Source organism: Mustelus asterias, chromosome 4 (genome assembly GCF_964213995.1).
Source record: "Mustelus asterias chromosome 4, sMusAst1.hap1.1, whole genome shotgun sequence".
NCBI classification, from domain to species: Eukaryota; Metazoa; Chordata; class Chondrichthyes; order Carcharhiniformes; family Triakidae; genus Mustelus; species Mustelus asterias.
The window spans coordinates 105,535,997-105,554,133 of NC_135804.1; the positions used below are offsets into that span (position 1 = coordinate 105,535,997).

The following is an 18,137-nucleotide window of genomic DNA, read 5'->3' on the forward strand; positions in this document are numbered from 1 at the left end:
CTACTTGTGACTAATAAACATTATTTTACAAATTCTGTTCATGACTGTTTTAATAAAGAAAGCTATTAGACTTATCATATGTGTTCTTTTATATTCAGTATCTGCCTCCCACCGTAACTCACACTTTGGTACGTCTGAATGATCTCCGAGTATTGATGGCTTTACAAAACATCAGTGCCTATGTGATCCCAGCCACTGACCCCCATTTGGTGAGTGTACAAACTCTTTAAATTATTTATTTCCATATGATTGACTCTGGCTTTACAATTCCTTCAACAACTTCAGCCTGTCTCCTATGTCATACATTGGTATCTGAGCAGAGACCATATCTACCAATCAAAATAAAAAAGACTTGTAAAATATTTTTTAAAATTCAAATCCTTTTCACCAGTATTTTACTCTTTGCAAACTTTAGATGTTACTTAAAAAAAAGGATCCCTTATTTCTATCATAATAAAAATGTAAAACAAAAGGCCATACAATATTTATGATAATTATATAATTCTGAACATCCTACTGCAAGGGAATGTCAGCCACGGCTCAGTTGGAAGCACTCTCTCCTCAGAGTCACATGGTTGTATGTTCATAGTCTCTTGATAATCCAGTGCAAGGCAGAAGTGGTTCTGCATGGTGGAGGTTATAATAACTCCAAGAGTTGTCTGGAAAGGAACAGTGCTTTGTTGCACAAAATAAAGTAAAGCAAAAACCACAGGCTTGTAGTGAACACAACAGGTCCTAAATGGGACAAAGGAATAATGGACCCACTCAGGGGTCTGCTTTATATAGGGCTCGGTATACAAGCTCTACCTAGTTAGTTAATTACCAATCCCCAGGGAGCTCATACTCAATGAGCTCTTCAGAGTGGTCAATAAGTGATTCCCCATGTAAGCCATGGGGATACTGAAGTGTAGATAAGAAATTAAATGGAGGCCTCTTCTGCTCTCTCAGTTGTGTGTAAAGATCCCAGGAAGCTATTTTGAAGAAGAGCAGAGAAGTTATCCCTGGTGTCCTGGGCAACATTTATCCAACAATGAACATCACAAAAACAGATCACTACTGCTCAACAAACCCATCAATGGAAATTAAATTCTCCTTCTCAAATATGCCTGTTCAAATCAAATTGTGGAGCATTTCAGAATAACACATCAGTACTCCTGGTTTATTTGTTAATATAGCTCAGTGAAACTAACTACTGAACCACATCTTAATAAAGCACCACTGGTCTATTTTTTGTTTCTAACAATGGTTCTTGTCTGATACTGGAGTGCTGCTGATGATAATTTATATAGATGTATCATTGAAGATTGATGTCAGTGACACTGTGCTGCTGCCAAGCTGATACAGGTTGGGTACTAGTGACTCGAGTTATTATTGACCTGCTGCAATGTGTCTTAAATTGATACACATCTGGTGCTAAGAGAGAATGTGGCATCATGTCTGATACGCTATTGCATTCTTTATAACACTGACATACTTCTAAACAACGCACGACTGAAGAAAAAGAACCGCTGATTTACGTTCTACTCCAAGGAGCTGTGTTAGATTTTCAGCAATGTTAGATCAACAAACTTTGGAGATTTAATACTGCATATTCCACTATAATTCATATTCTGGTCTTGCTTATTGACATTTTATGATTTAATTAATATAATTCTAAATAAAAATGGTTTCTATAAGAAAACAAGATAATGTGTCTCCAACTTACAATAATACGGGACAAAAACAGAAGGTGCTGGAGAAACTCAGCTGGTCAGACGGCATCTGTGGAGAGAGAATAGAGCCAACGTTTTGAGTTGGTGTAACCCTTCGTCAGAGCTAAAGGCAAAAAAAATCAGACAAGGTTTATACTATGAGTGTGAGGGAGGGCTGTAATTGGACAAGGGGAATGTAAATGGTGATGATAGAGGCTGAGAAAGGTACTAAAAGCATCCATTAAGTGACTGGAATGTGTGAATGGCAGAACAAAGGTACAGATTGTTAGGGAACTACCTGAGAAATGTATGCTGTCTGATCTGCTGAGTTTCTCCAGCATTTTCTGTTTTTGTTTCAAATTCCAGCATCTGTCATATTTTGCCTTTGCAAGATTCTCTTCAGTAGAATGCTGCTTTCCGAAAGCTATTCAATGGAAGTTTCTTGGTTGTTCTCCTGATTGGCAGCTGGAACTTTGGTGGAAAGTCAGATATATGTCAATCTTCACAGTAGTGGCAACCAATTGGAAAGAATCCTTGAGCAGATTCCTGGTGACTGATGTTTGAGATTCTATTCATGATGTTTTTCCAGACTGAGTACATCGCCCCACGGGATGCAAGAAGAGCATGGATGACAGGGTTCACTGGAAGCGCAGGTAATACTGACAAGGAATAAAGAAGGAAAATATTCTGCATGCTCAAACATTCAGGGAAGGGTTGCTTTAATCTTTTTCCTAGTGGACATGCTGATCAAAATGCAAGCGCATGCCAGCTTCTAACCACGTACAACGTCAAATGCAAGCTAGGACATGAATGCATGGAGGCTTGACCTCATGGTCATGGTTTAGGATACTTCTTTTTTAATTCAGTAATCGCAAATGATAATAATTATTGTTTGGTTTGAACATTTAAATGGTATGGGTGGTACTACAATTTGGGCTTCTTCTTTAATCATGCCCAATAAAAAATCAACTTTTGTAGACAAGTATGCATTGCATAAGATCTTTTTGTAATTCATTCATGGGATGTGGACGTCACTAACTGGGCCAACATTTATTGCCCATCACTAATTGCCTTGAACTGAGTGGTTTGCATTTCAGCAGACACTTAAGAGTCAACCACATTGCTGTGGGTCTGGAGTCACATGTAGGTCCGACCCCAGGTAAGGACAGCAAATTTCCTTCTCCAAAAGACATTAGTGAACCAGGTGGGTTTTTATGACATTTGATAATGGTTTGATGGTCATCATTAGGCTTTTAATTCCAGATTTTTATTGAAGTCAAATTTCACTATCTGCCATGGTGGGATTTGAACCTGGGTCCCCACAGCATTACCCTGGGTCTATGGATTACTAGTCCAGTGACAATATCACTGCGCCATCACCTCCCGATGTCACAGCCTGGTGCTTAAAACATCAAGGATTGTGTGCTATAGGGAAAACATAGAAACATTCATGGCAGTTCATCAAAATTTCAGCATCAAATTGTAGATAATAGGAATATTTTGTTCAAAATCATTCAATTGTAATCAGTCACGACCTTTCAAAAAGACAAATAGGTTACTGCTGTCCCTAACTTAACATGTAAACTTTCATTCAAAACTCTCCACTCATTTGTGTATTATCAAATTGAAAAAAAGATATACAGAGCTCCAAAGATTAGCTTTAAGCAAGAAGATTGGGAATGATTTAGAAAGCAGCAAAGGCTGACGGACACAAAAAGGAAATGGTAGTACAAGAGAAAATGCAAAAAACATAAAAACAGACAGTAAAAGTATATGAAAAGGGAAAGAAAATCTAAAGTGAGTATTGAGTCCTTAGGTGATGACACTGAGGAACAAATAATTGGAAAGAATGAAATGACAGAGACTTTGAACAAGTATTTTGTACCAGCATTTACAGTAGAAGACACAAAAAGCATTCCAAGATTAATAGAAAACCAAGAGGCAAAAGAGAAGGAGGAACTTGAAACAATCATAGATAAAAGGTAATGGGAACATTAATGAGATTGGAGGTTACTAAGTCTCATGGACCTGATGGCCCACATTTTATGGTCTTAAAATAAGTTCCTTCAGATATAGTGGATGCAGAGATTGTAATCATCCAAAATTTGCTAGATTCCAGAAAAGTCCCAACAGATTGGGAAACTGCAAATATAACCACCCCTGTTCAAGAAAGGTGGGAGACAGAAAAAAATACTATTTAAATGGAGAGAAACTGCTGATTGCTATGAGACAGATGGACCTGAGCCGCTATGCAGGTATAGGGAGTAATTAGGAACGCATAGAGAAAGGGAATGGTGTATAAATGTAGGGCGCCTCACTACTATTGTGCAGGGCATCGTTGAGACCACAGGGTACTGTGTACAGCTTTGGTTAACTGAGGTAAGGAGGGACATACTTGCATTGGAAGCATTTCAGAAAACGTTTCTTAGACTAATTCCTGGGATTAGTGGTTTGTGTTATGGAGAAAGGTTGAGCAGATTGGGCCTGTACTCATCAGAATGACAAGAATGAGAGTTGATTATTTGAAATATAAGGTTCTGGGTGGGATTCTACAGCCCCACATGCCCGGTAGAATCTTCCATCCTGCTGAAGTTGATTCCTCGTAGCGGGGCATGTGAGCCATGCAAAAGGTCATAGCTTTTGGTAAGACTGAAAGATTTTGCCAGTGGCCACTGAATCCACAATAGTAGTGGGGACGGGGTGGGGTGGCGGGTGGCTGGAACCTCCTGGTCTCTAAGTGGGCTTGACAGGGTAGATGCTGACAGGATGATTATCCTTCTGAGGGAGTCGATACCTAGGGGACACATTTCAAAATAAGGGGTAATTTCTTGCCCCAGAGGGTTGAGAGTGTTTGGGATTCTCTTTTCCAGTGAACAGAGACTGTATTGTTCAAATATTCAAGATTTTATGCTTGACAATGGAGTCAATGATTATGAGTGATGCAGGGAGGAAAACGGAGTTAAGGCCATGATCTGATCAGCTATGTTCTTATTGAATGTTGGAACAGTCTCAAGAGACCAAGTGGCCTACTCCTGCAACGGTTACTTATGTCCCTATGTTCTTACTATTTGTGGGACCCTGTGTGTACAGATTGGCATCTGTGTTTCCTATATTGCAGCAATGTATCATAGACTGTAAAACACTTGGCTATACCCTACATAAGAACGCAAGAACATGGGAAACAGAAGCAAGAGTAGACAATTTTCCCATCAAATCTACTCCACCATTCAATATGACCATAGCAGATCATTGGCTTCCACTCCTGAAGTCATGAGGGAGCTATATAGGTGCAAGTTTCCTGCCTTTGAAAGTACGGAAAATCTTGAATGACACAGTCTCTCTACAGTTTGAAGTGATATAAAATATACATTGATGTGGTCAAGTTTTCCAACATGCCTTCTGATTTAGATCAAATTCAACAATTCTGTGTGCTTTCCTTGGCTGTTAACAAAACGCAGTTACTTTATCAAGTGATTTAGAAGTTCTAATCCATCCCTTTTGTCTTCCTTAGAAGCTGATATTAAAAGTCCATATTGAAGAATTAAACATCCTTCACAATTCATTTAGGAAAATGCCACTGTTCACTCAGGCGCAATTCAAGCATAAACAAATAGTGTCCTTAGTGAAATCTGTCCATCTAATTGATCCATAGGTACTGCCGTAGTCAGTGGGATGAAGGCTGCACTCTGGACAGATGGACGTTACTGGGTTCAAGCTGAACGCCAAATGGACTGCAACTGGGAGCTCAACAAAGGGGAAAGTGAGTCTTAACGGCAGAGAGAGGTTTAGTAATCTAATGTTAATGGCCTGCCTTTATATTTCTAAAAATACATTGTTTTTCTTAGCAACCATTGTAGACTGGATTATGAAGGAAACAAAAGAAGGAGAAACAGTTGCTGCTGACCCTTTTGTCTTTTCCATTGGTAAGGAAACAGATTTTTCTCATCTATTTGCTTTGGGCTTCGTCATCATGTTTAAATCAAGACTTAGTGCAATCTCAAATTCTAACTCAGACTTTTTTTCCCCCCAAAGACCTCCAACCCGAGCAACTTCTTAATGCTCTCAGTGTCGCTTTCCTTCCGCAATCAAGCTTTTAGAGTCCAAGGTTTTGTAGGGGAAATATTTTATTTGATGGTGAATGCTGCCTTTGCTAATTTTATTCAGTGGCTTTGAACAATATTAAGTGTCACATTTTCACAGCTGTTGTATACCTCTTCTATTTGCAAAATTGTGATCATCCTTTAACATCTGTAACATATAACGTTTATGACTAATTCAATTTATGCTTTTAAAAAATGGTTGCGCTAACATTTAAATTCCTGCAAGTGGCACTATTGGTGCATGAGGAATCTTCCCAACAGTGCCAGCAGCTACATCATGAAGGCACTGCATCACTGATTTGAACCCACTTATTTCACTCATTGCAAACTATGCAATAATCTATTATCAGTGCTAAAATGTAAGAGTGTATAAATGCAGACTGCTGAAATTCTATTTGGATTTGGGCATTCCATCTTGCATCATTTCTGTTTTTTCTATATGATGGAAATAAATAGTCAGACTTCACCTACTGCCTTCAATGGGTCAGTTCCTGTCTGCAAGTTCTCATAGAGTCATAGAGATTTACAGCATGGAAGCAGGCCCTTCGGCCCAACTTGTCCATGCCGCCTTTTTTTTAACCCCTAAGCTAATCCCAATTGCCTGCATTTGGCCCATATCCCTCTATACCCATCTTACCCATGTAACTGTCTAAATGCTTTTTAAAAGACAAAATTGTACCCGTCTCTACTATTATCTCTGGCAGCTTGTTCCAGACACTCACAACCCTCTGTGTGAAAAAATTGCCCCTCTGGACACTTTTGTATCTCTCCCCTCTCACCTTAAACCTATGCCCTCTAGTTTTAGACTCCTCTACCTTTGGGAAAAGATATTGACTATCAAGCTGATCTGTGCCCCTCATTATTTTATAGATCTCTATAAGATCACCCCTCAGCCTTCTACGCTCCAGAGAAAAAAGTCCCAGTCTATCCAGCCTCTCCTTATAACTCAAACCATCAAGTCCCGGTAGCATCCTAGTATCATCTCTGTAATTCAATAAGCTCCACTGCCATAGGATAGTGAGAGAGGAGTAAGGAGGATACATGAGGACAGGAAAGGTAACAATATAAAAGCAAAATATTATGAACGCTGAAAAACTTAAATAAAAGCAGTAAGTGCTGGAAATACCCTGCAGGTTTGGCAGTGTCTGTGGAGTGAGAAACAGAATTAACGCTGTGAGTCTGATATGACTCTTCCTCAAAATTGAAGGATCATATCAGACTGCAATGTTAACTCTCGTCGGAATTCTACCACCCCATCCGTCAAGGGAATCAGAGCAAGCGAGGGGCGGACAATAGGAAGGTCCATTGACCTTGAGCGGGATTTTCCAATTTCAGGTCGTGTGAGGCCATAAAATCCCGCCTTCTGTTGCTCTCCCCACAGATGCTGTTGAGGAACGGTAACAATTTGACAAAAGTGGAACAGGAGAACAGGCAGAGCAATTGGAGTAAAAGTTTGATGCTGCAGATGAATGAGGATTTAGATGAGTAAAGGAGTGTAGCGTTGGGAATGGGGCAGGTAGGGAAGATGGGGGAACTTCATTGCAGTGTTAATGTAAGCCTACTTGTGACACTAATAAATAAACTTAAAAAATTATAGGAAGGGTAAAATGTTGGGGTGACAAGGGAACAAGTGAATAGAGGCTTATTGTCACTAAACATGTTGGAGGAAAATTATGAGGGAAGATTCCCAGTCTGGCCTCTAAATTAGGGTAAAAAATTCTAGAGTAAAGCGCAGGACATTCTGATTATACTGGAATCATATACCAGAAAGACAAATTTACAACTAGCATAGCAAGGATTTGAGCATGAAGGAGCAAGAGATAATTAACCATAACTCAAAGTTAAAAGAGTGACTGAGAGAACACCCTACTCATCTAATTACAATCCATGACGGAAAAATAATCCCAAATTCCCACTCTATTAGCGATCCAGTAATCCCGCTGAAAAGAGCCATGAAAATATATATATTGAGCAAGGAAAGGATGAGACTTAGCTGTGATATGTTCCGCAGTTGACTCAATTGTTGACATTTATGTTCTGGTCTCACATGAAGATTGCTCACATAAAGTACCAAAGGATAACTGTTATCTTCAGGACTATATTTCAGCAAACACCAATATCTTCAAGGGAGGAGGGAGAAAATAAGGGAAAATTATGTTTATTTCATGTAAAATACTCATGAGGTGAACATAAAACAGTTGAAGTATGACAGTTTTTTAATTTATTTATTAGTGTCACAATTAGGCTTACATTAACACTACAATGAAGTTACTGTGAAAAACCCCATAGTCACCATACCCCGGCACCTGTTTGGGCACATTGAGGGAGAAGTTAGCATGGCCAATGCATGTAACAGCACGTCTTTCGAAAACTGAGGCACCCGGAGGAAACCCATGTCCTATGATGTTATCAATAGAGAAAAGTTTAATGATGGAATGGTCATTAATATATTCATAAGTGTCAATAAGGCAATTTAATGCATAACACCAATTTTGAATATTTGAACATTATGATGCAAACCTTTAATTGTCGTGTCTTAAAATTTCAGTAAGGGTGAGAATTTTCTTGTGAATTATGTTCCGCTTAAAATTAGATGTTAGAATGAGATGCAATTTTTGACTATTAAATGTGTTGTGGGGCTCCTCAAAGAGCAAAGAACATTCCTGATGTCCTGACCAACATTCTAACCTTCCCAAAGACCACAAAAAAACTGATTAATTGCCCATTCTCCTTTGCTGCAGAATGGTACTGACACAGAATAACTGCTGTTTACCTATGCATCAAGCACTGTACTGTAAAAGTAACTTCATGTATGAAGAGCTTTGACATGACAAGATGCTATCAAACACTAAAGCATATGAGTACTCTAGATAAACACCACGTCAATAGATAAATGTCTGTTGTGTTTCTGTTTTTTTTAAACAGCGGGGTGGAAAAGTTATGAAAATCCTTTGCTTCAAGGCAAACGACTATTTGTTCCCAAGGAAGACAACTTTGTGGATATTATCTGGGCTGCAGAGCGCCCACCAGAACCAACAGACAATATTTTCAAAGTTCCAGATGAAATCTTTGGTAAATTATTTCTCTTAAGATCAAAGCAAAAATGATGTCGTACAATAGAATACTTCTGTTGAAAGTTCTTGCGATTTTTGGAGCAAAAGATGATACTCTTACTTTGATTTTCTTTTAAAATGGGTCAATTTAAGCACCAACCTGAGAGGATGTTAGTTATGGAAAAATGTCACTGCATCCTGAAAATTCCAGTGTCATTTGTGGAGGGTGACACTTCAAAGTGACAAGAACCTCTTTCGCTGAACTTTTAATTTTCCTATAATTAGTTGATTTACATAGGTCAGCATTAGCATCTGATAACTCATAGAAGGGCTGACTCAGGATTGAGGGCTATTTACAATAAGGGAAATAATGGATCAGAATTGGCAATAAAGGGATCCAGTCATAATGTATATATATAGAAACCCTACAGTGCAGAAGGAGGCCATTCGGCCCATCGAGTCTGCACCGACCACAATCCCACCCAGGCCCTACCCCCACATATTTACCCGCTAATCCCTCTAACCTACGCATCCCAGGACTCTAAGGGGCAATTTTTTTTTAACCTGGCCAATCAACCTAACCCGCACATCTTTGGACTGTGGGAGGAAACCGGAGCACCCGGAGGAAACCCACGCAGACACGAGGAGAATGTGCAAACTCCACACAGACAGTGACCCGAGCCGAGAATCGAACCCGGGACCCTGGAGCTGTGAAGCAGCAGTGCTAACCACTGTGCTACCGTGCCGCCCCGGTTGCAGGAAGTTGCAGGAATTATGTAACAATTGCCATTTATGTAGCACCTTTCATGTAACTCACAGAAGAGTTATGTTAAAATTAATGCATATAGATCCAAGTTGCTATTTTCAAACGTTGTGGAGTTGTCACTTTTTGTATTTGGACAGATTCCTCATAGTGATTGCATGTGACAAAATACTAAATCAGACCCTATTACTAGCATTTAGACCTGTTTTCTTATTAGGAGACCAGAGAAAGATTCAGGCCCTAGAGGTAGTCTGAATTCTGAAGAAATAGGTTTGGAAGAAGGCAACTGAGAAAAAACCTTTTAGAAGTACATATAAGATAGCAAGTGAAAGGAACTATCTTTATCATTATGTGGAGAAGGATCATGAACACAATTTTTTTTCACTCCATTCACAATATCGCTGCAAATCGCAACCAGAGTATTTTGTCCCCATTAAATCTTACAGGAAAGGAGCAAAGCATAGAGATCTTTACTCTGTTTCTAGTTTGGGACTTCTTGATAACAACATTGCATGACAAAAATAGCTGCAATTTTGGGTAAAGCTGGATTAGTGCTCACAGTAAACCAGGAGAATAGGACAATGGAGAAGAAAACAAAACTCAAATTAGAACTGAAGTCAGTAAAACATCTTCACAGATCAACATATGGAATGTTGGAATTATCTCAGAGAGTCACCTAGCTATCTTTTCCATCTAGCTGCTATGCTTGGGTGCCCCAAATGGCCTCCCATGCGTTTACCTTGTGATCTCATGAAAGAAACCTATAATTGCGGTACAGTCCTGTTTAAGAACACATTTTCCTTATCCATTTAAGAGTTCACCTTAAAGAAATCCCAATGCATTCACTCTGTCAGGTGCAGCAGTTTTTAATCATCCTCTATATTGTATTGCAGGTAGAGCATGGCAAATGAAAGTCGCAGAAATCCGTAACCAGATGAAAAATAACATTTACAAACCCACGGCAGTGTTGATCTCAGCGCTGGATGAAACTGCATGTGAGATATTCCTTTTTAATGAGTATTTTTGTCTCTCTTTCTAGTTTACCTTACAGTACTTACTGATTTATTAACTAAGAAGAATAAACTTAGATAAAGGTTAGATATAGAGCTGTAACTTCCTCAGAGTGGCAATCAGCATCAGCTTGCCACTCCATACCCACTTACCTGCGCCAAATCCCTTCCGTGCCTGTCTCTTCTGACCTTCCTGAGTCAGGCTGGGTGAGATCTAGGCAGAGCGGCTGTCCATCATACCCTGTGTTAAGTCAAAGATAGTCGGAGTGAAGGAGCACATGCCCTTTTTCCCTGCACTAGCTGCCATACAGCAGGAAGGAGGTCAGGGGGTCGGGCATTGGGAGGGAAGGTGAGGGTGTGGTGGAGGTCCGCAGTTAGTGAGCATTCCTGGTTGTTGAAGTAAAACCTACCATTAAACTTTCAGTATTTGAATTTCTTATATGACCACACCACGTGACAAGTTAAAGGGAAAATGTACAAAAGCAGCCACTAGTTTGTAAGTGTCTGCAACAGCTATAAAAAGTTTTGACCCCTCCTTAGGTTCATTTAAGTCCCCTGAAGCTGGGAGTGTTACTGGAAGAAATCGAACTGTGCCAGATGAAATAAAAGTTTGAGTAATTGTGCAAATATTACTTCTTATCAAAATAATTTTCCTGAATATTTTTATCTAGGGCTGTTCAACCTTCGAGCGAACGACATTCCATACAATCCTTTTTTCCAATCTTACGCACTGTTTACTGCAGATTTCATCAGGTTTGTTTAGCACTGCACAATTCAATTCAATTTGTACTAAAAAATAAATAGTAACTATCTTAGGATAGCCCATGTAGAAATGTGTTTTCCTGGATTACCAATCAATTAAAAATTAGGAAAACTGCTAGAGTCCAATGTCAATTAATTCTCTTCTGGTGAACTGTGAGTTAATGTAGGACAGCCAATGTATATTTATTAGGGTAAATCATATCTGACTGACCTGATTAAGCTCTTTGATAAAATAATGATGGTTAATGGAAGAAATGCTGTAGATGTTGCATATCGAGATTTTCAAAAGACATTTGATAAAGATCACCACAACACAGTTATCTATAAAATAGAAGCACATGGTAATTTGGGTACAAGTGGGGTGGCACGGTGACACAGTGGTTAACATTGTTGCCTCACAGTGCCAGGGATCCGGGTTCAATTCCAGCCTTGGGTGACCTGTGGAGTTTGCACATTCTCCCTGTGTCTGCGTGGGTACTCCGATTTCCTCCCACAATCCAAAAACATGCAGGTTAGGTGGATTGGCCATGCCAAATTGCCCCTTAGTGTCCCAAGATGTGCAGGTTAGGGTGATTATCGGGTAAGTTAATGGGGTTATGGTGATAGGGCGGGGAAGGTGGGGGGGGGGACAGGTGAGGGGTGGTGGGTGGGGGAAAGAGGGGGGGCGGTGGGCCTGAGTAAGATCTGCTTTTCTGTTTAAGAAGGGCAGAAGAGTCAATCCAGGAAATGACAGGTCTATGAGTCTTACATCAGTGGTGGGGAAATTATTGGAGAAGATTCTTAGGGACAGGATGTACTCACATCTGGAAGAGAATAGGCTTATTAGCAATAGGTAGCATAGTTTTGTGAAGGGGAAGTTGTGGCTCACAAACTTGATTGAGTTCTTTGAGGAAGTGACAAGAAAAATTAACCAGGGCAGGACAGTGGGTGTTGAACACATGGACTTTAGTAAAGCCTTTGATAAGGTTTCTCATGGCAGGCTGATACAGAAGGTGAAGTCATATCGGAATCGAGATTAGTAAATTTGCAGATGATACAAAAATTTGGGGAGTAGCGGATAGTGAGGAGGATTGTCAGAGGATACAGCAGGATATAAATTGGCTGGAGGCCTGGGCTGAAAGATGGCAGATGGAATTTAACCCGGACAAATGTGAGATGATGTGATTTGGAAGGTCTACTACTGAAGGAAAGTATGCTGTAAATGATAGAGCCTTTAGAAATATTAGGGGTGTAGATCTACAGTTCCCTGAAGGTGGCAACTCAGGTGGACAAGGTGGTCAAGAAGGCGTGTGGCATGCTGGCCTTTATCAGTCAGGGCATTAAGTATAGGAAGTGAAAAATTATTTTGCAGCTGTGTAAGACTTTGGTTAAGTCACATTTGAAATATTGTGTACAATTCTGGTCGCCACACTACCAGGAGGATGTTGAAGCATTAGAAAGGGTGTAGAAGAGATTTACCAGGATGCTGAATGGTTTGGAGGATATTGATTATGGAGAAAGATTGAACAAACTTGGATTCTTTTCATTGCAGCATCGGAGGATGAGGGGGGCCTGATAGAGGTTTACAAGATTATGACAGGCTTGGATTGAGTGGATAGTCAAAGTCTTTTTCCCAGGGTAGAAGGGTCAATTACTCGGGCACGTATGTTGAGAGTGAGAGGGGGCAAGTTTAAATGAGATGTAATGGGCAAGTTTTTCATACAGAGGGTGGTGAATGCCTGGAATGTGCTGCCGGAGGAGGTGGTGGAAGCAGATTCTATAACAACGTTCAAGGGGCATCTGGATATATACATGAATAGGCAGGGAATAGAGGGATATGGACCATGTAGAGGCAGGAAAATATTAGACTAGAGAGGCATCTGTGTCAGCACAGACTTGGTGGGCTGAAGGGCCTGTTCCTGTGCTGTATGTTTTTTGTTCTTTGATGCTCTGTCGGAGAATCGGTGCAGACTCCATGGGCTGAATGGCCTCCTTCTGCACTGTAGGGATTCAATGATCCTATAATTCTATGAAAACTAGCTAAGGGGTAGGAGGCAGAAAGTAGTGGCGAGGTGTTACCATTAATTTCTTCATTGTGCATGTGACCCGGACTTGGATATAGGGAGGACAATTTTGAAGTTTGCAGATGAGACAAAACTTGACAATTTAGTAAATAGTGAACATGATAGTAGCAGACTTCAAGGCAATATATACAGAGTGATTAAATGGGCAAACAAACAGTAACAAGACTAATTGCAGGTAAACACAGAAACATAGAAACTAGAAGCAGGAGAAGGCAATTTTGCCCTTTGAGCCTGATCCGCCATTCATTATGATCATGACGGATCATCAAATTCAAGACCCTGATTCCACCTTCCCCCCCATATCCCTTGATCCCGTTAGCCCCAAAAGCTATATCTAATTCCTTCTTGAAATCACACAATGTTTTGGCCTCAGCTACTTTCTGTGGTAGTGAATTCCACACATTCACCACCCGCTGGGAGAAGACATTTTTTCTCACCTCAGTCCTAAAAAGTTTACACTTTATCCACAAATTATGACTCCAATTCTGGACTCCCCCACCATGGGGAACATTCCTTCTGAATCTACCCTGTCCAAGGTTAGAATTTTACATGTTTCGATGAGATCCCCTTTCATTCTTTGAAACTCCAATGAATATAATCCTAACCAACTTAATCTCTCCTCATATGACAGACCTGCCATCCCAGGAATCAGCCTGGTAAACCTTTGCTGCAATCCCTCTAGAGCAAGAACAAACTTCCTCTGATAAGGACATCAAAACGGCACACAATACTCCAGGTGTGGCCTCACCAATGCATTATACAATTGCAGCAAAACATCCTTATCCCTATACTCTAATCCTCTTGCTATGAAAGCCAACATATTTGCCTTCTTTACTACCTACTGTACCTGCGTGTTTACTTTCAGCAACTGATGCATGAGGACTCCAAGGTCTTGCTTAGTAACCACCTCTCTCAATTTACACTCATTCAAGTAAGAATCCTATCCTAGCTACCAAAGTGGATAACCTCACATTTATCCAGATTATACTGTATGCATATGTCCACTCACTCATCCTGTCCAAATCACGTTGAAGCATCTCTGCATCCTCCTCATAGCTCAACCTCCCACCCAACTTTGTATGATCTGCAAAGTTAGAGACAATACATTTAGTTCCCTCACCAAAACATTAATACATAATGTGAACAGTTGGGGTTCTAACACAGATTCCTGTGGTCCCCCACTAGTTACTGTCTGCCAATTGGAAAAAGAACCATTAATGGCAACTCTTTGCTTTCTGTCTGCTAACTAGCTTTCTATCCATCTCAAGACACTACCCGCAATTCCATGCACTTTAACTTTACATAGTAGTCTTGCCGAAAGCCTTCTGAAAGTCTAAATAAGGCACATCCACCGGTTCTCCCAGGTCAACTCTACTAGTTACATCCTCAGCATGGAGAGGCAGTGTAACCTAAACATTATTACTGACGGCGGTGCAAGAGCAGAGAAACCTCAGTGTGCATATTCACAACTTGTAGAAGGTGGCATGACATTCTGATAAAGCAGTTAGGGAAGCATAAAGGATACTTGCCTTTAAATAGGAGAACTGAATACAAAACAAGTCAGACTAATTTTTTAAAAATCTGAGGCAAGACCAGTTTGTTCACAACCTTGGAGTTATACATGACCTCAAGAAGAGCTTCTGAGCACATGTCTGCACCATCAGTAAAAACACCTCTTTCCACTCACTAATATAGCACAACTCTACCCTGCCTCTGCTCACTGCAGCTCAAACACTCATCCATGTTCTTGTTACTCCTAACATTGACTATTGCAAAGCACCTTCCCATTGTATGCTCTGTTAACTTGAGGTGCAACATGTCTCATTCCCTCATCACTCCTGTGCTCACTGACCTATGTTAGCTCCTGGTTAAGCAATGCCATGGTTTTAAAATTCTCAATCCGAGTTTCCAATCTCATCCCTCCAGGGTCTCATCCCCTCCTTATCCCTTCTCCAACACCACAATGCTTGGAGATATTTACGCTCATTTATTTCTGGTCTCTGGAGCATTGGATTTTAATTACTTCATAGGTGGCTGTGTCTTCAACAGCCTAAGACCCAAGCTCTTCAAAGCCTTTCTTAAACCTCCCAATATCTTTTTTTTCCTTTAAGGCTCTCTAATTTTTCCTATGTGACTTATTTCCAAACATCACTTTATAAATCTCGTCTGATGTGCCTTAGGATACTTATTATGATACAGGTAGAGGTGCTATAAAAATACAAGTTGTTGTAATTTGGGAAGTTCTTTCCAAAAGCCAGCATATATATACATATATGGGCTGAATGGTCTTTAAGATTCCACGAGTTAAATGGGATACAACAAGGACATAACAAGGCATAGTTTGGCAAAAGCCCTCAGACTGATAAACAGGTGATAGGTACAGAGCTGATTTCATTCTCAGCTAGAGGACAATAAGGGGAAATCAGTGAGTGTGTGAGTGTGTGTGTTTGGTCACTGAGTGAGGTTAGGATCAGACTCAGCTGTAGAGCCACCTTTGGATAAATAATCTACCAACAATCACTAAACTGACACAAGAATAATCACTTGGGCAAGAAGTTGCTCGGTATCTCTCGAACTGTACCTCAGCAAGTCTCAGTATTTTCAGGAGAAATGGGGGGGGGGGAAATGGGGGGGGGGGGAAATGGGGGGGGGGGGGGAAATGGGGGGGGGGGGGAAATGGGGGGGGGGGGGAAATGGGGGGGGGGGGAAATGGGGGGGGGGGAAATGGGGGGGGGGGGAATGGGGGGGGGGGAATGGGGGGGGGTGGAATGGGGGGGGGAAATGGGGGGGGTGGTTACGCTATAAAATTTGCAGATCAAAAATAATCAGGTTAGGCGTTGCTTTAATATTTAATATAAACTGATATTTTACTAATGTTGGATTTTGATTATTTTCACATTCCTCAGTGTAGCATGTTCTAGTAGTGTCTTTGTCGCAGTCAACAAATTCTATCGATTTACTCCAATCACGTAACTACTGCCAGCTGAATGGGCACATGGAAGCATTTCAAATAGTCTCATTGGTACCTTAATCTAACTTTATGAAGCTCTGCCATCTGTTGCTAGCTGATTAACAGACAGAAAGTCTCAATGATTGACACAGCTCTTTCCATAGCTGTGAAGGCTGCAACAGTGTTCACATGTTATACAGCAGGATCCTTCCATCCAACTAACAGCGGCATCTGGCAGATAAACCAGCCTGCAGTTGCTATTCGCATAAAGCAAATGACTGATGCTGTGATCGCCAAAGGAGACACCTTTAGCACTTTCCAAGTGGAAAGGATACACCAACTGGGGAGAATACAGAACTCTGACCATGTGGAAGTCTCCCCGAGAGTTCAGGGTGTTATAAATAGAACCCATATGGCCATCTGTTAGCTCGAATAAATGCATTCATGGAAAGGGGAACCACAGCTTGAGTATTCAAGCAGTTTGTGACCACAGGAATGTGATCCTGCAAGGTAGTATCCATTATCCAGCCAGTCCCATAACACTATAAATACGTATAAAACTATGATGCCATGCAGTCTTCGATGATTACAGGAGATTTAACGAATTGAGCCATGGAGATTCATGGCTAATAATTCCAGATTGAAACCATTACGTAGCAGCAGTTTGCAAGCGCAGTGAGGCCCATGCACCACCCAATTTACTGCTGAGTTCAAATTAGGATGCTGAACCTATGTTCATCCCTCTCTCAAAAATAATTTACTTACCCCAAAGTCAATCATTACAACCTTATTCTTTGATAAAACTTTGACAAAGGGTCATCTGGACTCGAAATGTCAACTCTTTTCTCTCCTTACAGATGCTGCCAGACCTGCTGAGATTTTCCAACATTTTCTCTTTTGGTTTCAGATTCCAGTAATTTGCTTTTATCTAACAATGTAATGGCTGCCAATGCCTATTCATACTCTACCCCTTCACCAATAATTTAAGGGCAAGGTTGGAGTTGGTGAAGGCACAAATAGTGATTGGAAATGCCTCACTTAACCCTTCTCCTGACAGAATCCTGATCCTGTTGGATCATCTGTGTGATCCACCTGATAGCAGTTCATATGGCCTTTCCAAATCGGCTAAGCCTAAAGTAACTGCTGCATTCAAAAACGTAACATAAGTCTGGCAGCAACACTTTTCTGTAAATTAATGCCTACAGACTGACTGGCACAAATCACAGTGATTGTTCTACACTGGCTCACTCTCCAAATAGCACTATGTTACAGATTAATTAAATTGTTGATAGTCTGAAAATGAAGAAAATTGGCTTGCTTGCTTAGCATAAAGTTGTAATGATTGACAACTGAATCATTCCCATTTTTGTCTCATTCTGGAAGTTTATCAAAACCTGCCCCCACCACTCTGATATTTCAAACTCAGGTTTTGAGCACAGGACTGTAAAAGCGTCTGGCTCACCCATTCCTACTTACCGAAGGGCATGTTACATTTTATTGCTCATCCTTCACACAGTTAATGCAGAAAGTATTGGCCAGAACTTTACCACCTTGCCCACCACATTATCAGAGCGGGCAAGGATCCGACATTGGAAATCTCCGTTGACCTTGGATGGGAATTTCCAGTCTTGCTCGAACGAGGCCATAAAATCCCGCCCAATAGATCAGCTTCAGTCAGCCTCTCCTTGATAATCCTATATCATGTCTGTTGACCCTCCTCTGGGTACAGATGAAGCAGCAAAATA

At 40.7% G+C, this 18,137-nt stretch overlaps 1 protein-coding gene across 1 annotated transcript in view; it reads left to right on the forward strand.

Moving 5' to 3' along the window:
- xpnpep2 (X-prolyl aminopeptidase (aminopeptidase P) 2, membrane-bound) overlaps nt 1-18,137 on the forward strand; it is an 81,517-nt gene that overhangs the window by 15,939 nt on the left and 47,441 nt on the right. The window contains exons 3-9 of the mRNA XM_078210359.1: nt 99-209; nt 2,281-2,344; nt 5,344-5,451; nt 5,537-5,614; nt 8,717-8,863; nt 10,501-10,602; nt 11,289-11,370. Coding sequence (XP_078066485.1) covers nt 99-209; nt 2,281-2,344; nt 5,344-5,451; nt 5,537-5,614; nt 8,717-8,863; nt 10,501-10,602; nt 11,289-11,370 — 692 coding nt within the window. The remainder of the gene's footprint in view (nt 1-98; nt 210-2,280; nt 2,345-5,343; nt 5,452-5,536; nt 5,615-8,716; nt 8,864-10,500; nt 10,603-11,288; nt 11,371-18,137) is intronic.